The sequence below is a fragment of the Bufo gargarizans genome, chromosome 2 (genome assembly GCF_014858855.1).
Source record: "Bufo gargarizans isolate SCDJY-AF-19 chromosome 2, ASM1485885v1, whole genome shotgun sequence".
Lineage (NCBI taxonomy): Eukaryota > Metazoa > Chordata > Amphibia > Anura > Bufonidae > Bufo > Bufo gargarizans.
In genome coordinates, this window is record NC_058081.1 from 205,176,505 (window position 1) to 205,203,324 (window position 26,820).

Consider the following 26,820-nt stretch of genomic DNA (forward strand, 5'->3'; position numbering starts at 1 on the left):
AGTCCGGGACAACCCCTTTAAAGGGAGTCTATCTCCTCATATTCACCAATATAACTAACAGCATTGCCCCACAGAAGATTGCAAAATCATTCTAAACATACCTGTGTGTACTTTGTGTGTAAAGTGAACTAATTCTGACACAATCTGTACTGCTTGTGTGCAAGAGGCCTTAGAGTACCTTCACACTCGCGTTGTTTGATTCTGGACGCGGATCCGTCTCACAAATGCGTTGCAATACTGGATCCATCTCTCCGGTTGTCTTCTGGAAAATCAGATCCGGTATTTGTCTTTTTCACATTCTTAAAGTTCTGCGCATGCGCAGACCGTAAAGCCATATCCGTTTTTTTGGAACACTTGGGTCCAGATCCCACATTAATGCATTTCAATGGAAAATAATGCCGGATCTGGCAGTTTGGCAAATGTAACGGAATTTTGGACTGTGAAAATACAGCAGCATGCTGCGGTATTTTCAGTCCGAAAACCGTACACTGACTGAACTGAAGACATCCTGATGCATGCTGAACGGAATGCTCTCCATTCAGAATGCTTTAGGATAAAAATGATGTTTTTTTTTTCCGGTATTGATCCCCTAGGACAGAACTCAATACCGGAAATTTTTAACACAAGTGTGAAAGTACCCTTAGTTTGCTGCAACGGTTTTTAATTGTCTATTTAATAATCCTTAAATGTGTAGTTCACTTTTTTTTTGCAGTAATCTTAAATCACCTGTTAAAATGCCAGACACAGATATTGTGGGATCCCACAGCTTACCTCCTCCCCCTCCCTGCACAGTGACCTCTGCACAATTTTTATTTTTTATTTGTTTTTTCAAATAGGTGTCCAGAGACTTGCTTTATCAGATCCTACTCTTCATAGCAGCAATCCAGGCAAAATGTTTGCCCTTGTAATATATAGAAAATGGTATATAACATGTAGTCAAAGAAAATCTGGTCAGAAAAGAAAAAAGATCTAAACATATTCTCTTTAATATTAAATCTACTGTGTTTATTGCGGTCTGTTACTCCTTGCCGTTGTAGATCACTTGCATTGAATTGTGACAGTGCCCCATGTAATTTCCTGCAGATGGCACAAGTGCATTGTTACATGAAATTCCCTAATTGCCATATACTGTCTATTTATTTTAGGTTTGGGGTTTTTCATTCAGTCATTCTTTCTGGTGTTTTTTTTGGTGGTTTGTTACAGAGAAAGGAGCAATGGCAATAACATATAGCTGCAGGCCTGCCCGCTGGCTGATGCATCACATAGTTACTAAGAACAGAAGGTTAAGTGTATATGGCTTATTTTTTTTTAAATCGTTGCCAGGTAGAGCAGTATAGTGTTCATTAACTTAAAGAAAATCTCCTTTTTGATGGGCAATTTGGGTATATCTACACAGAGTTAAAGGGAACCTGTCATCAACTGTATGCTGATCTCACTGAGGGCAGCATAAAATAGTGACAGAAATGCTGATGTCAGCGGCGTGTCACTCATGAGCTAATAGTAAGTGGTTGCTGGGAACCAGCATCATAATCATTGCAGCCCAGGCATTGAAAAGTCAAATCTAGTCGAGTCCTGGTTATTCCTAATCTCCTGCTCTCTCACCCGTCTGCTGATGATTCAGTTCTCTCCTAGAGAGGAAACTAGGTAGAAGACTGTCAGCCATCAGCAGGTGGGCAGGGAGAGCAGGAATCCATGACTAACCAGGACTCTTCTCAGGTGGCCGCGACTCTTTTCCAGGCCCAGTCTGCGATCATTGTGATGTTGGTTTTCGGCAACCACTTTTAACTTATAAATGACAGACCGCTGAAATCAACTCACCTGTCTCTACTTTATGCTGCTGTTAGTATGGGCAGCATAAAGTTGATGACAGGTTCCCTTTAACCAGAACAGAAGTGCTGGTCCACACACAGCAGTTGTTTCTGCACGCTCTGTAGGTCGCTTGGAGTGCTGCTCTACTGACTTCAGGCCTTTTTATAACCTGTCTTGTTCCGTCAGGTCTCCCATTAGCGTATGCTGCTGTGTTCTTTTTTAGGTTTGCTGCTGCCTAACTGATATTTAATGCGTTTATCCTTTCCTCATTGCAGAACAAGCAAGCACCGACATCTTGGTCTCATCTGAGTGCTTGCTCTCTCCAGAACATACATTTATATGTATATTTTTTAGTTTGGCAGGCTGTAGATCAACTCTATTACCTCGCGATCCTGTGAACACGTCTCGCGAGATGACGCGCTGACGTGTCAAGGAGGAATAACCCAGCCGCCCGCAGGACGTATCCCTGCGTTAGGCAGTCTGGAGGCGGTTAAAGCTGTTCTCCAGAAAGAAAATGAAAATACTTAATTACTTAAAGGGGTTGTCCAAGTTATATTTATTGATGACCTATCCTCAGGATAGGTCATCAATATCAGATCGGCCGGGGTCCGACACCCGGCACCCCCTCCGATCAGCTGTTTGAAGAGGAGACTTGCACGGTGTCAGCGCTGCTTCCTCTTCACTGTTTACCTTCTAGCCGTTGCATCTGCAGTGGTGTACAGGTGTAATTACACCCAAGCCTTCCTATTGAAATGAATGGGACAGCTTGGGTGTAATTACACCTGCTCACCACTGCAGATGCAACGGCTAGAAGGTAAACAGTGAAGAGGAGGCAGCGCTGACACCGTGCAAGTCTCCTCTTCAAACAGCTGATCGGAGGGGGTGCCGGGTGTCGGACCCCGGCCGATCTGATATTGATGACCTATCCTGGGGATAGGTCATCAATAAATATAACTTGGACAACCCCTTTAAGTGTTCTTGCATGGCAAGACCAGTTACTGTTATCTCGCATATATATATTCTTATCATTATAGCCAAATGTACCACCCTAACTCCTCCCACAGTTTTTACACTAAATAGATAGTAATATACCAAAATGTTGGGATTGTTCCCGATTGGTGAGCTATCACTTTGTGGAGCGTTTCGCCGAATGGTTCACGATATATCAACGTTTTTCTGGCGAAATTTGTCCCATAGGAATGAATGGCAGATGGTTCAAAGCAAGAGTGGGAGCTGAAAAATCAGGACATGATTTCTAAACTGCCACCACTCCCTCATTTTCAATCCCAACTACACAAATGTTATATTAAAACGTTCAGCTATCAGGAAAAGGTACCTTGAGAAACTGGCATAAGTCTGAATCAATAATGCCTCGCGCATGTGCTGTATCTGGACGGATATATAATTGGCAAAACCAACAATCTCGTAATAGACCCCCCAGAAGACGGGGTAGAGGGAGGAGATGTGATCAAGGTCATTTGTGGTAGAATATTTTCATTTTTTTGTTGTCCGATACAGTATATAATGTTTTTACATGGTACTTTAAGGTATATTTCTAACACTCTTTTTTGCACTTTAATTATCTGTCCCCTTGGAGTACAGTTTGTTCGGGTCACTAGCTCCATATTATATGCCGACACTCATTCTCATCCATTGCCTTCTCTCTCCCCCCCCCCAAGCCGAGGTCTAGTGATAATTAGATTGTCATCTGGTCTCTGAGATATTTACTGGTAATAACCTTATGTCAGAAATCTATTGCATAATCTGTACATTCTTCCATTATATATATAATGGGATATGAGAGACATAATTTTGGTCCCGTTCTAGACATTGGGGTGTATTATACAATAGATATTCTTGAGACCGATTTACCTTATTTATAACTAGATAGATCTAGGACCTTTTGCCAGTCAAGTGACTATCACATGGGCTGATGATGCGCTCTGCATGCGACTTGCTGTATGAGCGCTCATTGGTTGTATGTACCGTAGTCACAGAGAGGTGTGGCCGCATTGTTGATGATCGTAATGGCGGCCCGCCCATATTGTAACGTGTTGACGTCACTGACATGCGCAATAGGTCTGTTGAGATGCCGACTTGGGGAAGTGACATGGTTGAGGCATTTGGATGATTTTCAATAAGGATCAGGTACACAGTTTTTTTATTTATGGTTAGTCTGATTGGAGCTCAGGCCATTTTAATTATAACACATGTGCTGATGAGATTGACCTTTTAGCTGATTGGCTACACTATGCCACATGAGTGGCCACTCTGGTGTATATATGATTGCTCACTTTTTTGTATCTGTATACTTGATAAAGGCTACTGCCTAGCCGAAACGTCGTATCTTTGTGTGTGCACTCTTGGTTCCCAATAAAGTCACACCGGACATGCTGCTGTGAACCTTTCTATTTTCTACCACTCTTTTTACTGCTGGGACTGGGGTCTGCTTTCTATTGCTGTCTGTACAGAAGTCTGAGGGGCTCTTGTCTCTATGGGAACAGAGGTGGGCGGGGATGTCATGTGACTGCTCCTCTAAAGATGCTTGCTGCAATGCATCCTGGGATATTTACTTTTACTTTACAGCTGCTCCTCCCCACACAGCCGGTCTAAGGAAGCTCCTCAGGGGAACATGCCATGGTGAACAGATTAGAAAAATTACATGTAGCCAGCACATTTAGCATGATGCATAAATACTTCATCGTTTGGGCTATTGTCTGGGGCACTTTGGATTTTTGATACTTGGGGTGGCCAACCCCTTTTAAAGTTAATATGGCTTTGGAACAAAAGTAAAATCATATAAACCCCTTTTTTGTCATTTTGGTATATTTTCCTGATTAATCTATGAAATTATCGACAACTAATAGATTATTCAAATAATCGTTAGCTGCAGCCCTAGTTATAACAGTGATGTGATATTCAAACACCATGTTTAACCTGACAGGTTCCCTTTAACCAATGGGCATTAAAGGGAACCTGTCACCTCTACTATGCTACCTTCACTGAGCGTTTCTAAATGTTCATTGTGTTACCCTAAACATATAAATTACACTTTTAATTTCATTTACAGACAAATTCAATAAGTATTATGCATTTTTGTACTTCCCGCCTTTTATGCAAATTAACATAAACGAGTCATATCTTGTGTGACAAGAGAAGAGTCATATTTTCAAGCTCTGACTCATCTCAGGTTAATTTGCATATGTATCAAATCGGTTTATTTACACAATAAAAGCACACAGAGCTATGGGGACTGGGTATTGCAGATGTGCTAGCGGCCATCTAGCAACCCATGTCCTCAGCTCTATACCCAAAATCCTGGTGACAGGTTCCCTTTAAGACCATACATAACACCGCTATCACGCCTGTTCCCCCTCCATACGTGTTCCTGCTCAGCTCATAATCGGAGTAGGAAGCTGCTGCCAGACGTTTGCAGTAGGTTGTCCCATAGAACAAAAATATTGACTTGTTGAAATCAAACTGCCTGATTATCTCGCACAGCAGCGGATGTCAGCAGTCGTCCATACACAGTAGATGGTTGGCTTTGGTAGGATCATCCAAGATGCCTCTAATGTATACAGGGCGATTTGAATCTCATGTTATCTTGGACTGTAATGATGCATATTTTCAGCACTGATTCCACAAACAAAATCTGCAGTAAATTGTAGTCTTAATAAATAATGTTTTAGAAATCCCAGGGAAGATTGTAAAGTTTATATTTCCTCCTTTTGGCCAAGATCTTGTTGTTTTCCTGCTTAAGGAAATTATCAGTAGAGTGGTGCAGATGTACACAAGAAGCCAAACGTGTATGAAGGTCTAATCCTCCATCCAGGAGTAAGGAACCTCAGCCTGTCACTTGAAGTTAAGCCTAAAGAACAAATGGTTGCCTGATCCAGTAATTATTGCCTTTAAGGCCCCATTCAGACGACTATAGTGCTTTGCGCATCTGAAAAACCTGGATACTGGCTGTGTGTGTTGCACAATTTGCTGACTGCACATTGCCGCAATGATAGAAAATGCCAATTCTTGTCTGCGATTGCAGACAAGTATAGGACGTGTTCTATCTTTTCCGCTGAGCTACGGAACAGCATGTGCTATCTACCTTTTTTGCGGCCCCTTTGAAATGAATGGGTCCGCACCCGTTCTGCAAGATTGCGGAACAGATGCGGACTCCTTCAAATGGCCGTCTGAATGAGCCATTAGAGTATGAAAGTGGTCACTTTATTTTCATATCTCCCAAGGCCATTATGATTTTTACAGGTCCTGATACCCTCAGAACACCTATATAACCCCCTTCAAGACCTTGTGACTTTCCTTTTTTACCCTCTGCCGTCTTGAAGCTATAACGTTTTATTTTTCCATATTGTGGACAAGAATAGTGATTTCTAGTGCAGACTGCACACAGAATGCATCTGTGTTTTGCAGACCGAAATATGGACATGATCGCGTGCATGAAACCTAAAAGAAATGTGTATTGCATTGCGTACATCTCTCTCCTGCAGTCTGTCTCAACATTGCCATTGCATTGTATCCTCTTAAGTGAACAGTCAGCAGAGAACACTGACTATTCAGGCAAGATTTTCTTATCTTTTTAAATATGCTGTTACCAGCATGAGTACTTCTGAGCTTTTGCTGTGACTGTAGTAGCATATGCTTGGCCTCCATCGTATACCTTTTGTTGGAGATGAGAAGCAAAAAATTCATGTCTTGCAAGTGTCCTTATCTGGATTCCACTGAGACACTTCCAGCCTGTGTTGCCTCTCCCACCTCCACAAAGCATTTGACATGGCTAACAAGCAGCAAATCTGTCTTACCATCCACACCAGAGGCATATTCTCTAAAGTACTTTACTTTAGACCCAATAAAACATTTTGTGAGTCATGGCGTGTCCCTCCGTGACTTTCTGGGGATATGATCGGATGTGGGCTTGAATAGATTTCAAGGAGCAGGAGACCCAACATACTACATCTATGCAGTCCTGTGTCTCTTCTCTGCGGATAAGTAAAAGGAAGACAGATTTATTCCATGGCTTGCTTATGGGGCAAACTGGAGAATTGTAAGATGTGCATTATAGGTATGTTTGTTTTTATGTATTGCTTTGATTCTTTTTGTTTCTTTATAGACAGTATTCATCAATTACCTAATTCAATGTAAATTTCACATATTTTTTGGTAAATTGAAGCTCTGGTTATAGGTATGGGTTCTGGTTGGGTCACAGCTTGCAGCCTTAATGCCATTTTTCAAAAATGTACTTTACTAGAATACCCCTTTAATATTTTTCAACTGGCAATTTTATGTAAAAAAATAAATATAAAGCTTTAAGAAGTTATATAAATGTGATGGCTCTGTCGCACCTTACGGTGAATGGAAGTGCTGGGAAAAAGCCTAATGTGAGAGCATGGCTATTTTCCATGGTCCAACCCACAGAAATGTGGTAAATTGCATGAGGTTTGCGAATAACCACATGTATTGCATAAGGTTTGTGCTGTTTAGGATGCCTACAGGAATCTCAGGCTTCATACAGTCAGTAATTTCTTTACATCTCCTGCCTTCTAGATTGTACCACCCTATTTTGTGGCTGCCTTGAGAAATGCACATATCTGACTTTTATGCATGTTTTATGCATTACGCTGTCTATTGGTTGGGAAAGAAAGACCAAATGTGGTCAATGAATTAAACATGCCCCATAGTTCCATGTTATTGCTTGCTGCAATGCTACCACGTGCCTTTCTCCAGGTGTTCTCTTTGAAGGGGTCATCAGAGATGATTAGAAATCTTTTACGAGCCCTCCAATAACCTAAAATATCATGTTGTACACAACCCTTTCTCCAGTGCCGTTCTCTGTGGCACGGGTTCATCCTCCTATAAAAGAGATCAGACCACTTCAGCCAGTCGCTAACCTCAGTGGTGTAGGCCAGTTGTCTGCGGGAAGTACGCTCTGTATGGGATCATGATTTCTTGTCCTGGACTCTTCTCTTGTAACGAGACCTCACAGCATTTTATAATTGATAATTCTGTGTGTCCCTGTCTGACGTCATTTGTAATGAGTTGTACTCCCATACTGCAGTTAGTACTATACGTTAGCGTTGATGTCAGGCAGGGACATATGGTGTTATAAGTCATAATGCCAAGAGGTCCCATCACAAGAGCAGAGTCCAGGACAAGAAATTGTGATCCCTTACTTATAGAGCGTAATTGCCCAGACAACTCGCTAGTCTGAAACTGGCCTTGCTGAGAGGTCATTGGCTGCAGGAGTGACTTTTAGTGGCATGTCCCAGCTGCAGTTTGTAGAGAAGCAGTGGAATGACTGGACCAGCACTGCGGAGAACTGTGCTGAGGAAAAGGCTGGCTTTTTAGGCTATCGGAGGGCTTGAACGAGATTTTAAGTATCTGACAACACCTTTAATGCTACCACTGTAGTGTTTTCTCGACTGTCAAATTTAATATGGGTCTGTCATTCCAGTTGTCAAAACTGCTTGTTCTGTTGTTACTTGGGCATAGATATTGGTTTGGGGTCCTCTCTGCATCTCTGCCCATGCATCAGGACTTCATACTTCACATACTGTGTTATATTGCAGTTTGCCAGGGACATCTCCTACCCTGGGAGCTCTTCAGTTTAAGTGTTGGTCTTGTTCTGCTTGGTTAATAGCATTGATCCTGGTCATTTGTGCTCATTCACAGTAATATGTAGGAAGCTGCTTAAGTAGATGATCTATTGGCTTTGCTTTTGACCAGAAGCTGTTTTGGCAACCATATGTATTCAATGAGGAAAAAAACGGTTCTCGCAATTCAAAGATTATAGTGGCTGTAATGTTCTGAGTATTAAAAAAAATAAAAAAATAAAATACATATGGTTTTTAGAAGGTTCCCAAATTGCTCTAGCTTTCATGTCTGACCCTTTTTTTCTGAAGAGATGCAAGTTATGACTAAATGTTTCTCGTCGGCTTTCTCCTCATTTCCTTTTCAGAACACACATGCATGCTCCACCACACACACAGATCTAGAGATCTGTCCATTCATCGCTTCTATTGCTTTTTCTTCAAGCTAGGAGCTAAGGGGTGTGTCCTTTCTGCTGCAGCTGTCAATCACCGCTCAGGAGTTGTGCCCTTACTCTACTGTAGCTCCTTGTGGCTTTCACAGCTTCTAAAAGAAGATTCGGCTGGTGGCAGCTGAATTGTTGAACTGAGCGTGTGTGACTTTGCTATACACCATGATTCAGTATGGAGACTAGCGATGACAATGGTGGTCTCTCATCCTCATACAGTGAAGGAGATCGCTGCATGCCGACTGTTGGGAAGGAAGCATTCAGCTGTACATCGGAGCATCTAAACCCACCTTTTAGACAGGTAGAATGTTTGGCAGATGTATAATAACGTAAGGACTCATGCACACAAACCTATTTATTTTCCTTGTCCGTTCCTTTTTATTTTTTTTTATTTTTTGCGGACCATATGGGGGAACCATTCATTTTAATAGGTCCGCAAAAAAACAGAAGATATACGTGTATATTCTGTTTCTGTATTTCTGTTCTGCACAAAAAAATAGAACATGTCCTATTATTGTCCGCATTACGGACAAAGATGGTACTGTTCTATACTGTTCTATTAGTGGCCAGCTGTTCTGTTCCGCAAAATACGGAATGCACACGGACTACATCTGTATTTTTTGCGGATCATTTTTTTTTTGCGGACTAAAAAATACATATGGTTGTGTGCATGAGCCCTAAATCAAATATCCTGCTACTGGAACATTTAGTTATTAGTCCTTCGTTTAAAATATTATTAAAATAATGTTTCGGCAAACACTTTGATGGTATTGTCCACTCCTTTACAAGTGATAGCCCCTCTACGATCAGTGGAGGTCTGACCCTGCACCCCATCAGCTGTTTGCAGTAGCTCCGTCACCAATAGTCTTCAGCGGGACTACCCAACTCTGTGTTCCGTCGACAGAGTGGGTTACTGTAACACTGCTCACATTGAAGTGTTGGACCCCTGCAGATCAAATAGGTGATGGTCTAGCCTTAAGCTAGGCCATTACTTTTAAATAAGTAGACAACTCCTTTAACCCCTTAAGGACGCAGGGCGTACCGGTACGCCCTATTTCCTGAGTCCTTAAGCACTCAGGGCGTACCGGTAATTCCTAACTTTAAATAGATATTCCGGCGCCGCGGGGGTCATGTGACCCACCTTACTTACGAAAAAAGGTAATAAAAGTGATCAAAAGTCGCATGCACCCCAAAATAGTGCCAATCAAACCGCCATCTCATCCCGCAAAAAATGAGACCCTACTTAAGATAATCACCCAAAAACTGAAAAAACTATGGCTCTTAGACTATGGAGACACTAAAACACTTTTTTTGGTTTTAAAAATGAAGCCATTGTATAAAACTTACATAAAAAAAATTGTATACATATTAGGTATCACCGCTTCCGTGACAACCTGCTCTATAAAATTACCACATGATCTAACCTGTCAGATGAATGTTGTAAATAACTAAAAAAAAAAGTGCCAAAAAAGCTTTTTCTTGTTACCATGCCGCACTAAAAGTGTAATATAGAGCAACCGAAAATCATATGTACCCTAAACTAGTACCAACAAAACTGCCACCCTATCCCGTAGTTTCTAAAATGGGGTCACTTTTTTGGAGTTTCTACTCTAGGGGTGCATCAGGGGGGCTTTAAATGGGACATGGTCTCAAAAAAAAAAACAGTCCAGCAAAATCGGGCTTCCAAAAACCGTATGGCATTCCTTTCCTTCTGCGTCCTGCCGTGTGCCCGTACAGCGGTTTACGACCACATATTGGGTGTTTCTGTAAACTACAGAATTAGGGCCATAAATAATGAGTTTTGTTTGGCTGTTAACCCTTGCTTTGTAACTGGAAAAAAATATTAAAATGGAAAATCTGCCAAAAAAAAAGTGACATTTTGAAATTGTATCTCTATTTTCCATTAAATCTTGGGCAACACCTAAAGGGTTAACAAAGTTTGTAAAATCAGTTTTGAATACCTTGAGGGGTGTAATTTCTTAGATGGGGTCACTTTTATGGAGTTTCTACTCTAGGGGTGCATCAGGGGGGCTTCAAATGGGACATGGTGTCAAAAAAAACCAGTCCAGCAAAATCTGGCTTCCAAAAACCATACGGCGCACTTTTCACTCTACCCCCCGCTGTGTGGCCGTACAGTAGTTTACGGCCACATATGGGGTGTTTCTGTAAACGGCAGAGTCAGGGCAATAAAGATAGTCTTGTTTGGCTGTTAACCCTTGCTTTTTTAGTGGAAAAAATGGGTTAAAATGGAAAATTAGGCAAAAAAATTGAAATTCTCAAATGTCATCCCCATTTGCCAATAACTCTTGTGCAACACCTAAAGGGTTAACGAAGTTTGTAAAATCAGTTTTGAATACCTTGAGGGGTGTAGTTTATAGAATGGGGTCATTTTTGGGCGGTTTCTATTATGTAAGCCTCGCAAAGTGACTTCAGAGCTGTAGTGGTCCCTAAAAATTGGGTTTTTGTAAATTTCTGAAAAATTTCAAGATTTTCTTCTAAACTTCTAAGCCTTGTAACATCCCCAAAAAATAAAATATCATTCCCAAAATAATTCAAACATGAAGTAGACATATGGGGGATGTTAAGTCATCACAATTTTTGGGGGTATTACTATGTATTACAGAAGTAGAGAAACTAGAACTTTGAAATTTGCTAATTTTTCAAAATTTTTGGTAAATTTGGTATTTTTTTTATGCAAAAAAAAATTGTTTTTTTGACTTCATTTTACCAGTGTCATGAAGTACAATATGTGACGAAAAAACTATCTCAGAATGGCCTGGATAAGTCAGTGTTTTAAAGTTATGAGCACTTAAAGTGACACTGGTCAGATTTGCAAAAAATCCTTAAGGTGAAATAGGGCTGAGTCCTTAAAGAGGACCTTTCACCAGAATAAAACAACTATACAGACATGTAGAGTGGCACCCAGGGACCCCCCTGCACTTACTGTTATACCTGGGCACCGCTCCATTCTCCCGTTATTGCCGTCGGCTCATTCTCCCATGCTGTAGCGCTGGCCAATCGCAGCGCTCAGCTCATAGACTGAGAGGCTTTTTTTTTTTTTTTTTTCCCCTCAGGCTATGAGCTGAGCGCTGTGATTGGCCAGCGCTGCAGCATGGGAGAAGGAGGCGCCGACAGGTTCCCCTGGGTGGAGCCTAACTATGAAGATACCGGAGGCAATAACGGGAGAGCGGAGCGGTGCCCAGGTATAACAGTAAGCGCAGGGAGATCCCTGGGCGCCGCTCTACATGCCTGTATAGTTAGTTTAGATGTTTTATTCTAGTGAAAGGTCCTCTTTAAGGGGTTAAGGCTTTAAGTTCAGTTAAACCGTGACAAGTCCTGGAGTTGCAGCTAAAACGCAACTACCTTTATTCAGTCTTCAGTCTCTAAATTCTCACAGAATATTTAGAAGGAAGTGATTTTCTTCTGTTGCTCTCAGTAGGAGGTGCACACTTCTGTTTGTGATTGTGGTGTCGTGTCTTCCTTCCAAGCAAAGTCTTGTCTTAAAAATGAAAATAACCTGGAGTCATCCTAGCCAGCTGAGCAGCTGTAGGATTCTGCTTCGCTGTTGAGAGATCGGATTAGAGCTGTTGACTCAGTTATAGAATGGTGCAGAATAGATATCAATCCCAATGTTTCTTCTTCCTCTGGATTAATTTGATGAAATGCCCCAAGTGCTTATGTGTTAATCAGAGTGCTCCCCAGGGAACTGGACATTGTGAAGATATAAAATGTAGAGTTGATGTGAGGTTACTTGTGGATGCCTTCACACGGATTCTACAAATCAATCTCTGATGTGCTCTTTATTTCTCTGTGTGGACTGTTACTGCTCATAGCTTTTTGTAGTAGCACAAATGGTTTCAGCTCTAGTGATCAGCTTCAGGGTAAAACATGTTTTTCCTGCAAGTGGTGCTGTGGTCTTGAATGAGGATCTTGATAAGCAATAATTTTAAGGCTTTATTGAGGTGGATTTACACTGCCCGATAATTAGGCAGATTATTGGGAGCAAACGTTCCTGTGAACACTCGTTCCCGACATTCTGCCTGTCTAAATATGCCGCCGATCACCTGAAGAACCAGCAAAAAGCTTGTTCTTTGAGTGATCCTTTGGTTTGTGCAGGCAGCACCAATTATCGTTTTTGGTAACAAATCGTCTGGTATAAACGGTGATCTGCCGCCCCGAAACAATGATTCAGTGTGGGGACGAGCGATTACAATAGTGATCTCTCGTCCTCATACAGTGAAGGAGATCGCTGCATGCCGACTGTCGGGAAGGAAGCTTTCGGCTGTACAGTGGAGCATCTAAACCTACCTTTAGACAGGTAGTACGTCTGGCAGATGATCCCTAACTAGCTATCATATTAATGCTTGTTAGCGATCTGGCAATATAATACTGCCATCGATTACCCAACGAATGTGCAGACACTTTAAACAGGTTTAAAAATCATTTGCAGGCAAAAAATGATTCAGTATGAGGATTAGCGATGCAGGAAATTGCCAGGAAGGAATGCTTCCCTCCCGACAATCGCCTGCTTGATCTAGCTGTCTAATACAACCTTTTAGAGGGTTTAGCTGTTGGATTCATTTTTTTTTTAAAGGCACAGAAAAGTTTGACATATGAAATAAATCCCTCTCCTGAATGTTCTCCACAGCTCCTGTCAAAGCCATTTTGACATTTCCTGATCTCTACATCATACTGGGAAGCATCAGAATTGGAGCGATATGGGACACATGTTGTTTTTTTTTTTTTTTTTTTTTTTTTCTTCTTTAATATACCAGCAACTCTTTGGGTTCCATGCTATACTCTTTGCATTTTTGAAGATTAGAAGATTAATAATTTACTATAAAGGCTCATGCGCACTACCATATGTATTTTGCGATCTGCAAAACCCTGATCCTCAAAAAATATTAATGATGTCCGTGAGACATCCGTATTGCATCAGTTTATTTTTTTTTGACAGCCTATTAAATCGCCCACATAGTGATAATACTGCTGCCAAAGATTATTTGAGCAATAATGCCCAGGTGCCAGTTTTTCCACAGTAGGATCTGGAGATGCCAGCAGCTGAGTCATGTTCAGGTGGACCAGAAGCCACATCTGGCCTAGACGGATTGAAATGAGTTAGTGGGGCTTGCTGAACCGGTATCGCCAAAGAATGCAGCTTAGTCAAGAGACAATGCACTTTCTTGGTACTTTAGCTCTTTTTTTTTTTTTTTTTAATCCGTAAAATATTTCAGAAAATACAGTGATCTCTATTTGTAAATTATTAAAGATGTATTCATACAACTGTATCTATGTATTTTGTGGTCCACTGCAAAAAATACTTGTGATGTCCGTGATGCGTGTGTGTGTGTGTGTGTGTATGTGTGTATGTGTATATATATATATATATATATATATATATATATATATATATATATATATATATATATATATATATATATATATATATATATATAATATAATTTTTTTTTTTTTTTTTTGTGGAACGGTTGTATCAATGCCTAAGACAAGAATAGGATGTTTTGTAACTTTTTTGTGGAGCTGCGGGACGGACATACCGATGAGGACAGCACGTAGTGTGCTGTCTGCATTTTTTGCGACCTCACTAAAATGAATGGGTCCGATCCAGTAAAAAGTGGATGCATGATTAGGGCCTAATGTAGATGCTTCAGTAGAGAATGTCTGTTAGAGAGCCAGCTTAATAAACACATTTATAGGCAAAAAAATGAAAGATTAAAGGCTTTTAGGTATCAGTGAGTTCAAATGGAAGCTGCTCCTGCAACAGTGTTCATGCAGTGGAAGGTGAGTTGTCTTGTGTAGGTGGCATTCTCTAGCTGTGTGCAGTGCTGAAGATGGCAGCATAAACAATAAAATGTACCCGCTGTCCACATATCTTAGAAGCCAGACTCGTCTGTTTATGTGGAGGTGAGGAGGATTTCCAATTTCTATAGCCTGAACGCTGCTGCTTTGCTTTAAAGCCTTGGCAGCTGGGTGTAATGTTACATTGTCATTCTGAATCCTGGTGAAACGGCTGCTCTTACTTCAATGTGTTTTGATGCCTGATAATGGAAAGGTGATAGATGCTGAAACTATTCAGAGTTGCTCAGTTCCCCTGTTGAGATGTAGTTCTATTCTGATGTAGGCAGGTTATCATCTGTAGTCCCCCCGCCCCCAAATTCTTTATACCAATGTGTTTTCAAGAGGACCCAAAGCAGTCTGATTAGAGTTAAAACAACTTGTCAGCCACTCCTGACTTAACCCTAACCTAGCCTCTGTCATCTTCGTAGCATTTTGACAAATAGTATTTGTGGATTGCTCTACAAGTGGCAATATTCATGACTGTTAAAGATATTCAGTGATTTAATTGAAAAATCAGAAGTTCATTGCTAGTTCCCTCAAACATAACCATACATGAAAGGATAATAAATGGAGGGGTGGGTTCACTTCTAGACTTTTTAGTTGAGGTTTTTCTTTTTTTAAATAAAGATGCAGCTCCAGATGTTAGCTGAGGGTCTAAGGGAAATAGCAATTATATATATATATATATATATATATATATATATATATATATATATATATATATATATATATATATATATATAATATTTTTTATTTATTTTTTTACAAAACTACACGAAAATGATAGCGGGCAGACACTGTTTGCAAAAAAGCTTAAAAACCACCACAAACGCAGTCGCCCTTTTTACCACAAAAAAAAAAAGCGAATCTAGGGACCTTGAGATTAGGTCAAGTAATGCAATGTTAAATTAGACTGTCAGGCTGAAGGCCTTTAGTTCTGCTGGTCAGTGCCTTTCCCACATCAGATCACTACAAGGTGTTTTGCTTCAAAGTTAAACTTCCCAATATACACTGACAAAGATTTGTAATGCTCTTTTCTGGCTCGTGCAGGGATAGCTAGTTGTGTGCAGGGATAGCTAGTTGTGTGCAGGGATAGCTAGTTGTGTGCAGGGATAGCTAGTTGTGTTCCTGGGGCGACTCCCTGGGAAGTCCATGGCTGCCATAGCGGCACTCGTATGCAACACAATTTATACAGAGTGCCAGTCACTCAGAAATACTGGGACATTTTGGACTTCAAACCCATAGTTTTAGATGCATTTCCAGACTTGCTTTAAATTCAGGCTGTAACTGGCAACCATTACAAAACAATGCAGTTTTAAGTTATCCTACCCTGCTTTCTGTGTACTTAAATTCTGTTTGTTTCATTTAGAGATAAGCGAATTTCAGGTTATGAAATTTGTTCACGCTTAGTTTACTGGTATGCTGAAGGGGCCAAAAATGGAATATATACAGTTGGGGCCCAATTCATAGTTATCCCTGGGTCCCCTGAGCTCTAGTTATGCCACAGATAAATAGCAGTTGCTGAAGTGAGACATCCCCTTCATGGAAAATGTGGCTACATTTTTCCCATGTAGGAAAATGGCAGTTTTGTCTGATAACTCAACATAATGAGTATTCCTCCATTTATACCACTACACTATCTTCTTTGTGTATACTTGGCATTTTGCAAGCTTGGCTCCTAAAACCCTTGTATACAGTCATGGTTACGTCTTTGCTATTTCCCCATAATGTGTCTCTTGCTGCAATGTAAATATTCATACCTCCAGTGAGATTACTGGCTTGGAGTGACATTGTGTGTTCTATACAGTGACACTCTTCCTCATTCTGTAGTCTTCCTCTGGACAAGCCTCCTCAAGGGAGTTTTACCACCAGTAGTGATTTAATTCACAGTGACTCTGACTGATTGACCTTGGAAACTCACCAATGCATATAATCAGCAATGCGTTTCACAACTCAATACCTCCTCTGAGCCTGCCTTGTTGCCTTATTCCTAGATGGTCAGAAGAAGCCCATGGGAAAAACAAGAGAAGATAAATTAAGAGTGTTCTCGTGTATGGACTCTCTGAACTAATAGCAGTTAAGCTGTTTGGGACTGGCAAGGGGCTAGGTTTGGCTTCTCAAATGCATTCTCAAAACTACGGATATGCCTTCATATAATGCCAAAATTGGCATAATTAGATTTATTACGGTATGTAGAATTTTAGTACATAAAAATCACTTATAAAGTTCTCTTTAATAGAAATAAGGTTCTTAAGGATCCTATGCTTTTTTTTTTTTTTTCTTTTTCTTTTACGCTTTGCCCACAATGTCCGTGAACATTTCAACTCTACCTTGTATGTATTTGTCTGGGTTTCCTTCTGCATAAAAGTACTGTAAGTATGCTTATCTGCCTACAGGGCGGAGGAATAAACCAAAAGTGGACAGTTGTGTCTAGAGGCGTTATAAAATAAGAGGATTCTCTGTGTATTAAATGTAAAATGTTTTAATCGCGTTTTACTGTTGCGCTGGTGCCCTTGGGCATATTTCTCATAATGCATCGTTCACTTTGCCTCCTGCCCTTTGGCACTCTCTGTTCTTGAGGTGTCCTTTTTAGAAGATGAGTACTTCAGTAATACAAAGATCTTGGATTTTTTTTTTTTTTAAGAGGGGGTTAGGAGTGCTGGAGATGTTTTGTTTCTCTATTAGATAAGGATGAACTGGCTGGCCTTCTTAGATGATACTTTTATGTTTGTTGCTGCTTCTTTGTGCTCCATTTTAACCCTGGTGATCTCGTCTTCATTTTATTATGTAATTTATCGAATAAGGTAAGCGGGGTTACATCGCAAAGTCTGCCATAACTTTGCAGCATAATGCTAGTCGACGTGCTCTTTATTTCTCATGCATGTGTGCCTTTGCAGCCAATACTCCTGATTTAGAAAGTACTACAGTTTTCTGAAACATCTATGCAAATCTGTATATTTTTGGGGTTACAATTTTTGAATATCCTAAAAAGTTGGTCACTGTAAAATACTTGCCAACAGTGTAGGCCTACCAATAATTTAAGACCGTTACTGGCCGGGGTGTTTACTATAAATTTTTGCAAATACCTGTAATATGGCCTAGCTGGTAAGGGTACTTTCACACGAGCGTTTTTTCTTTTCCGGCATAGAGTTCCGTCCTAGGGGCTCAATGCCGGAAAAGAACTGATCCGTTTTATCCCCTTGCATTCTCATTGGAGAGCAATCCGTTCAGGATGTATCAGGATGTCTTCAGTTCAGTCTTTTTGACTGATCAGGATGGAGATTAATACCGCAGCATGCAACGGTTTTATCTCCAGCCCCAAAAAACTGAAGACTTGCCTGAATGCCGCATTTTTTTTTCCATAGGTATATATTAGTGCCGGATCCGGCATTCAAAATACTGCAGTGCCGGATCTGTGCTTCTGGTCTGCGCATGCGCAGATGTGTAAACATGTGAAAAATAAAAAAAATCTAAACGGACCAGTTTGTCCATATGACAAATGGATAGACGGATCCGTTATTGCAATGCATTTGTAAAACTGATGAGGATCCTGATCAGTCTTAAAATGCATTCAATTGGCATACGTTTTGCCAGATCCGGCAGGCAGTTTCGGCGACAGAACTGCCTGCCGGATTCCTCTGCCGCAAGTGTGAAAGTAGCCTTACTTATTCAAAACATGTAGAGATTGCATTCTTTGTAAAGCATTAGGCAGGTCAATAACTCATTGCTGCATGAATATCTGGTCAAGTTTCTTGAGCAAATTATGCCCTTTTTAATAGGTACTTTGGGATAGAGGTGCAGGCGTACAGAGACTTAATTGCCCAAAGTAATGAAGCATGATGACCTATTACTGCTTTTTGTGATATGCCATGTAAGCTGCTTTTCAGTCAATATCCCCTTAGGTTTCCTTTATATATTTTATAAAACTGAGTGAATGCTTGTTTGCGCACTAGTTTCCCACCTCCTCCCTACTACAGTACTGGATTGTGCTACCGTTTATTAATCTGGCATATTTTTCGGGAGGCTAATGTGATTCTTGTGGAACTCGGTCTATTCTCACCCAGCTCTTGCACTGAACAGCAGTTAAAGAATTGACATTCTTGATGCATTTTGTAGTCAGTTCTGCAGCTTTGGATCTTCTATTCACATGACCAATATGTACATAGGGTTTTGTGTATTATTTTTAGCTGTTAAAATTGCTGACAATGCAGTGCGAGACAGGAAAATGGTGATGGCATTATCCCTTATAATATCCTCATGCAAATTAGGTAGACACCACTCTGGTGGGGCTGCATTTAGATAGGGGGTTGTCCAAATGGGACAACTTATCTTTGTAATACAAAGATTGGGGGGGGGAGGCGAATCCATTTTCAATTGCACCAGATTGTCAGTGAAAACTGATCCGGCCCCATTGACTTACATTGTGTGTCAGGATGGATCCGTTTGGCTCTACATAGTCAGGCGGACATCAAAAATCTGCAAGCAGTGTTTTGGTGTCCACCTCCAGAGTGGAATGGAGACTGATCAGGGGCAAACTGATGCATTCTAAGCAGATCCTTATCCATTCAGAATGCATTGGGGCTAAACTGATCCGTTTTGGACTGCTTGTTGAGAGCCCTGAAACAGATCTCACAAGCGGACCCAGAAACGCTAGTGTGAAAGTAGCCTAAGCTGTATATATTTAGATTTTTTCCTTGTCTATTTTTGAACCTTATGTCCTTCTGCAGAGTTTTGTGGGAAGTAGCTTGTGCTGAGCACTTGCACATGAGAATAGGAAGAGCTTTTAGCAGTCCTTCTCTGTCCTTCTCTGTTCATTCTACTTTGCCATAGATCACTGTCGTGACCACTTTGGCCGATTTCTGTAATGTGGTATTTCGTAATTCTCATTCTGATTGAATTGTGCCTCAATAAAACGTTCTTGATATTGTAAATAGCGCCATGGTTTTGGAATTTGCAGGCTAGACTGCATAGATGGAAAATTGATTTGGATATGGATAACTAAACAGGGAATAGGTCAGTATTAGTGCTGTGAGAGGGGAAATCTCATCTTTTGCAGCAATTTTCAGACAGCCTCACGTTCCCCGGATCACAGCCAACGGTCTCAAACAGCACAAATACTGACCTATTACCTGACTATCCAAAACCCAATCGCACTTAAATTGCATTATTTAACCTGTTCAATTGTCTCTTGCCTTAAATCTGTTTGCACCTAAACATTCTCTAACAACAAAGATTTAATGGGAAAACCATATTCACCATTGGATTGGATCTTGAATGTTGGAAAAGCCATAAGTTCTTCTACCACCAGTCGTCAAGGGTTTAAGTGTGGTGGTATGCTTAAATTGCCCAAGGCTAGGTCCACATTTTTAGTGGAGGTTCCAGCAATCCTAGAATCCATAAGAGACCTAGATCCTGTTTATAGCCAATGGGATCAGACAAGCGCCATTAGTGGATCCAGACCTGCAGAAGAGAAAAAGTGAACAACACTGCAGATGGGAATCTAGACTAAGGTCCTCTACATAATAAAATACACCAAAGTATAGTGCTGGCAAGTAGATGAGCAAAGATGATTTGGTTAACGTTTTCATGTGTAATCATACCCTTTATCCTATGTTTATTTCATTTTAAAGCATTTCCGGCTTTTTCCCCATTTATCTTTTAGGTAAATGTAAACGTGGATTACATCCGATCAGCTAGTGCCGCCACAGAAACTACTCCAGCGTTTCCTGAGCGTACCTGTGCAACAGTCACTATTGGTGGCATGTAAGTAACTTCTCAGTGAAAACTTTGCTATAATTGATTGGTTTATGGCGTATTGCTTGGAGTAGGTGGAAAAGTGCTTCCTTACCCTTTCATCATTAAGTCCCTGATTAACACCATTTCATTGGATGTATTTTGCTGACCTGCAGCTTTTCCAGTAAGTTTTCTACAAACCCACTATGACGTGGATGCCAAGATCCTTCTGCAGCATCTGCATTTTGGACTTTCTTTTCTTTCTTGTCCTTACTGTGTGACAAGTCTTCACTGTAAGGTTTTATAGTATGTGTTCCTGGAAATATTTTAGTAATTTGTCATAGGTACTTCTCCATAGCAGCTAGTCTTGGAAAGTGCTCTTGGCCATACTGTTTTTCCCACAGAAAGCCCTTTATGAGACAATAGAGCATTTTCCCAGGAGCTGCTAAGCCGACTGGAACCTGGAAATTGCCCTTATCTGCCAGTTGCACACAAATTGAGACATGTGCTTACAAAGTCAGTTCTTCCAAAGGATTAGCTTAGTCTGTTTTTTGTAACCCCTTCTGCATCCAAGTGATACAGCAGAAGAGGGCCTATAACAGAATATCCTCACGGTCTTGGTTCTGAGGTGAATGTTTTGGGGGTGTCCTGCAACTGCAGACCAGTCCTTTTTGACAGTTTGTGTGAAAAATGTTTGCCTTCTCTACACTTAGTGTTATCAATGCTTAGTACTTACCATATAGAGCGAGTTACTGCAAATGGGTATTTTGGGAACTGGCAGACTGTCTGTGTCTATGGGAGGTAACTGGCTAAAGGCGGTTTTAGACCAGTCCATGGAGCTGCTGATTGTCACGAAGGACACATTCCATTTCTATTAGCCTGTTTTCCCATCATCTGAAGGCTCATGTATAGCTCTTTTGTGTTGACCTCTTAAACACTAATTAGCACTAAATTCTTATCGTACTGTTAAGATTATGGCTTAAATAAATAAAGGTTTGAGGTCAGAAGATCAGAAAAGAACTGCACCCGAGACTTCAGATGATGGGAATGAAAAGAACAGACTGACAGCTTGCAAACAGTCTGATTTTTAACCCTTGTTCCCTTGTCGAAAATGGGTTTAATAAGGACCAATTGAAAAAAAAAAATTTAGCCCAAAATGAGTGAAAGGCAATCTTAAGAAAATGACCCTGAAGGTGTAATACCCCCATCCTCTGTGTATATGAGATAAATGGTGGAGAAGACTGCTGAGACACCCACTGATCCTGAGAACAGTGTACTATTCCTCTGTCTGAGTGGCGAGTCAAACGTGCGCCCTGCTGCTCCTTGCCTTCTGCATGGTATTGCTAGAGACGGTGTACTTGGGAAATGGGTTCCACCTACATCATCCACTGTGCGTCAACACAGAATTGTGGACTAATCTGAGCTTTGTAGGTGCATTCTCAGCTGCATTTGGGCACAGATGCCTGTTACCTCTGCACCTCTTAGGCCCCTTTCACACGGGCGAGTATTCCGCGCGGGTTGAACGCATTGCACTCGCACTGAATCCTGACCCATTCATTTCTATGGGGCTGTGCACAGAGCTGTGATTTTCACGCATCACTTGTGCGTTGCGTGAAAATCGCAGCTAGCTCTATATTCTGCGTTTTTTCATGCAAAGCAGGCCCCATAGAAGTGAATGGGGCCGTGTGAAAATCGCAAGCAAGTGCAGATGCGGTGCGATTTTCACACAGGGATGCTAGGTGACGATCGGGCTGGGGACCCGATCTGTATTATTTTCCCTTATAACATGGTTATAAGGGAAAATAATAGCATTCTAAATACAGAATGCATAGTACAATAGTGATGGAGGGGTTAAAAAGGACCTTTCATCAGAATTAAACTTCTAAAGTAACTATACAGGCATGTAGAGCGGCGCCCAGGGACCCCCCTGCACTTACTGGTATACCTGGGCGCCGCTCCGTTCTCCCGTAATTGCCTCCGGTATCTTTACAGTTAGGCTCCACCCAGGGGAACCTGCCGGCGCCTCCTTCTCCCATGCTGCAGCGCTGGCCAATCACAGCGCTCAGCTCTCTCTCAGGCTATGAGCTGAGTGCTGTGATTGGCCAGCTCTGCAGCATTGGAGAATGAGTAGCCACCTTTTGCTTTGATTACTGCTTTGCACACTCTTGGCATTCTCTTGATGAGCTTCAAGAGGTAGTTACCTGAAATGGTTTTCGCTTCACAGGTGTGCCCTGTCAGATTTAATAAGTGGGATTTCTTGCCTTATAAATGGGGTTGGGACCATCAGTTGCGTTGTGGAGAAGTCAGGTGGATACGCAGCTGATAGTCCTACTGAATAGACTGTTAGAATTTGTATTATGGCAGGAAAAAGCAGCTAAGTAAAGAAAAACGAGTGGCCATCATTACTTTAAGAAATGAAGGTCGGTCAGTCTAAAAAATTGGGAAAACTTTGAAAGTGTCCCCAAGTGCAGTCACAAAAACCATCAAGCGCTACAAAGAAACTGGCTCACATGCGGACCGCCCCAGGAAAGGAAGACAAAGAGTCACCTCTGCTGCAGAGGATAAGTTCATCCGAGTCACCAGCCTCAGAAATCGCAGGTTAACAGCAGCTCAGAATAGAGACCAGGTCAATGTCACACAGTTCTAGCAGCAGACACATCTCTAGAACAACTGTTAAGAGAAGACTGTGTGAATCAGGCCTTCATGGTAGAATATCTGCTAGGAAACCACTGCTAAGGACAGGCAACAAGCAGAAGAACACAAGGAATGTACATTAGACTAGTGGAAATCTGTGCTTTGGTCTGATGAGTCCAAATTTGAGATCTTTGGTTCCAACCATCGTGTCTTTGTGCGATGCAGAAAAGGTGAACGGATGGACTCTACATGCCTGGTTCCCACCGTGAAGCATGGAGGAGGAGGTGTGATGGTGTTGGGGGTGCTTTGCTGGTGACACTGTTGGTGATTTATTCAAAATTGAAGGCATACTGAACCAGCATGGCTACCACAGCATCTTGCAGCGGCATGCTATTCCATCCAGTTTGCGTTTAGTTGGACCATCGTTTATTTTTCAACAGGACTATGACCCCCAAATGCACCCCCAGGCTGTGTAAGGGCTATTTGACCATGAACGAGAGTGATGGGGTGCTGCGCCAGATGACCTGGCCTCCACAGTCACCGGACCTTAACCCAATCGAGATGGTTTGGTGTGAGCTGGACCGCAGAGTGAAGGCAAAAGGGCCAACAAGTGCTAAGCATCTCTGGGAACTCCTTCAAGACTGTTGGAAGACCATTTCAGGTGACTACCTCTTGAAGCTCATCAAGAGAATGCCAAGAGTGTGCAAAGCAAAAGGTGGCTACTTTGAAGAACCTAGAATATGACATATTTTCAGTTGTTTCACACCTTTTTGTTATGTATATAATTCCACATGTGTTAATTCATAGTTTTGATGCCTTCAGTGTGAATCTACAATTTTCATAGTCATGAAAATAAAGAAAACTTTTTGAATGAGAAGGTTTGTCCAAACTTTTGGTCTGTATTGTATATATACACATAAATATACATAATGACAGTGGATAGCCCACCTACACTCAGGGACCGGCTATATATATACAGGCTCATCCAAACAATGAAACCTATACCAGCATTGCCGGGTATGCAAGGGGGTGTACTATAAAAAGCTTGTTAATGACAATCTCACACACACACACTCACACTCTCACCTGGGAAATGGGAAAGAAAGGTGGGCTACAACAGCAGAAGACCCCACCGGGTACCACTACAAATAGGAAAAAGAGGCTACAATTTGCACGAGCTCACCGAAATTGGACTGTTGAAGACTGGAAAAATGTTGCTTGGTCCTGATGAGTCTCGATTTTCTGTTGAGACATTCAAATGGTACAGTTGGAATTTGGCGTAAACAGAATGAGAACATGTATCCATCGTGCCATGTTACCACTGTGCAGGCTGGTGGTGGTGTAATGGTGTGGGGGATGTTTTCAGGGCACACTTTAGGCCCCTTAGTGCCAATTGGCCATCGTTTAAATGCCACGGGCTACCTGAGCATTGTTTCTGACCATGTCCATCCCTTCATGATCACCATGTACCCATCCTCTGATGGCTACTTCCAGCAGGATAATGCACAATGTCTCAAAGCTCGAACCATTTCAAATTGGTTTCTTGAACATGACAATGAGTTCACTGTACTAAAATGGCCCCCACAGTCACCAGATCTCAACCCAATAGAGCATCTTTGGGATGTGGTGGAACGGGAGCTTTGTGCCCTGGATGTGCATCCCTCAAATCTCCAACTGCAAGATGCTATCCTATCAATATGGGCCAACATTTCTAAAGAATGCTATCAGCACCTTGTTGAATCAATGCCATGTAGAATTAAGGCAGTTCTGAAGGCAAAAAGGGGGTCCAACACCGTATTAGTATGGTGTTCCTAATAATTCTTTAGGTGAGTGTGTATGTATATACACACACACACACACACACACACACACACACACACACACACACACACACACACGATGAAAGGTAAAAATAATAATTTATTGAATAGCACACTAATTGTTAAAAATATGAGGAAGGGGTACCTTTAACCCCGAAAACGCGTGTGACACTGAACAGTGAGGGTTAAAAGAATAGTGGTTATAAGGATAATCCGAGATTACCTACAACAAAACAGCACAAGACATTTTTTCCAGCTGTAATACCTGCTGTTAAATACGGAACCAAGGACACGCGGAACACGTGTTGAATACGGAACCAAGGATATCTGAACAAGTGGATTACAGACTTCCTGCCCACCTACTGTGACTAATTTAAAACAAGCGATGAGCCCTGGAGGGGTAATGGAGATCTTTTAATGCATATGATATCCACCACAATTTATATACAAACTGGATTATGATTACCTAACTTCACACAGCAGCAGTGCCAATATATCCCATGGCATTTTGAGATGAGTTACTGCATTGCACTCTACCTGGAGGTCTCATTCTTGTTCTCTTGGGCACGTCAAGGCTGACCACTCAGACGTGGAAAATTTATGCTAGCGTTATCAGGACGACATGGCATCTAATGAATGAAATACTGATACTATCCAATTAGCTGCTTATGTTATATTGTTGTATTGTTTGAGTTTTTATATTTTTTTTTTAGAATTGGTGTGCTATTCAATAAATTATTTTTACCTTTCATGTGTCGCCAAATATAGAGTGCCCCTTACTCAGTTCATTCACTTACAATTTTGCTTCAGCACAGTGGTTGCTGAGGGGTGCGCACCTATCCATCAGGAACACTGGTGAGCCACTTAAACCTCTGTGGTTTTTCTTTAGTATTAAAAACATTTTCACCGTCCCAATATCCTAAGTGGCATCAAAAGAGGGTGCCCATCCTCAGCTCCCGATTGAGACACTTGGGTTCAAGGGTATCAAGCTCAAAGATCCACTTGAGCTCCAAGCGTTTCAGAATTTTTTCCCGGTCCCCCCTCTGCAAAGTGGGGGGATTCCATCAATAATCTGGAACCTCAACTGTGCCACGTTTGTGTCTACACCTATAGAGGTGTTCCAGCACTAGAAGTCCCCCCTCTGTCCCCTGTCTGCATCTGTCTTAGCCAGAAGTTTCCGAATCGAGTACCGGTGCTGATTTAACCTCAATTTACAGGCCTGCGTAGTTTCTCCTACGTACAGCTGTCTACCAGGACACTGTAACATGTATATAACCTAATCAGAGGAACAGGTGTAAAATTTCCTGACTTTGTACTGCTTACCAGTACGTGGATGAGAAAAAACATCCCCTTTCAGCATACTGTTGCAATTGCAACAGTTATGACAAGGGTAACAGCCCTTTCTAAGCCTCTGTGTCATCTTTGGGCTCTGCACCTCGGAGTGTATAAGGCGGTCACCCAGATTCTTAGGCTAGGTTCACACCTGAGCGTTTTACAGTGCGTTCCTACGTGCTGTAAAACGCTCAACAGGCAAAAATCTATGTTTCCCGATGGGCATGGTTCTCACCTGAGTGTTAAACGCCCCAAGAAGGAGTACAGGAGCTTCTTTGGGGCATATTGTGGCAGTTTTTCATTTGATGTCTGTGGTTAATCACACAAACGTGCGTACTACACGCGTTTCCAAAATACAAAAACGCCTCAAAATACGCCTTAAAAACGCCTGTAAAAGCGCTTATTGAATACACTCAGGTGTGGAGACTGGAACTCCTCTCTGTGAAGGACCGCACCAAGATCTGCCAACTATGTTTGCGTATTCGCGCTATCCGTCCACTCATTGTTGAAAATGTAGACACAAACTGTTTTGACTGTGTGTACTCGGTAGTTGTGATCTTGCCTGCCGTTCAACCCTATCCTGATGTC

At 41.6% G+C, this 26,820-nt stretch overlaps 1 protein-coding gene across 2 annotated transcripts in view; it reads left to right on the plus strand.

The window, feature by feature from the left end:
• Positions 1-26,820, plus strand: part of SND1 (staphylococcal nuclease and tudor domain containing 1) — a 602,204-nt gene that overhangs the window by 157,578 nt on the left and 417,806 nt on the right. For both annotated transcript variants that reach the window (XM_044279946.1, XM_044279947.1), the window contains exon 12: positions 20,376-20,476. In XM_044279946.1, coding sequence (XP_044135881.1) covers positions 20,376-20,476 — 101 coding nt within the window. The remainder of the gene's footprint in view (positions 1-20,375; positions 20,477-26,820) is intronic.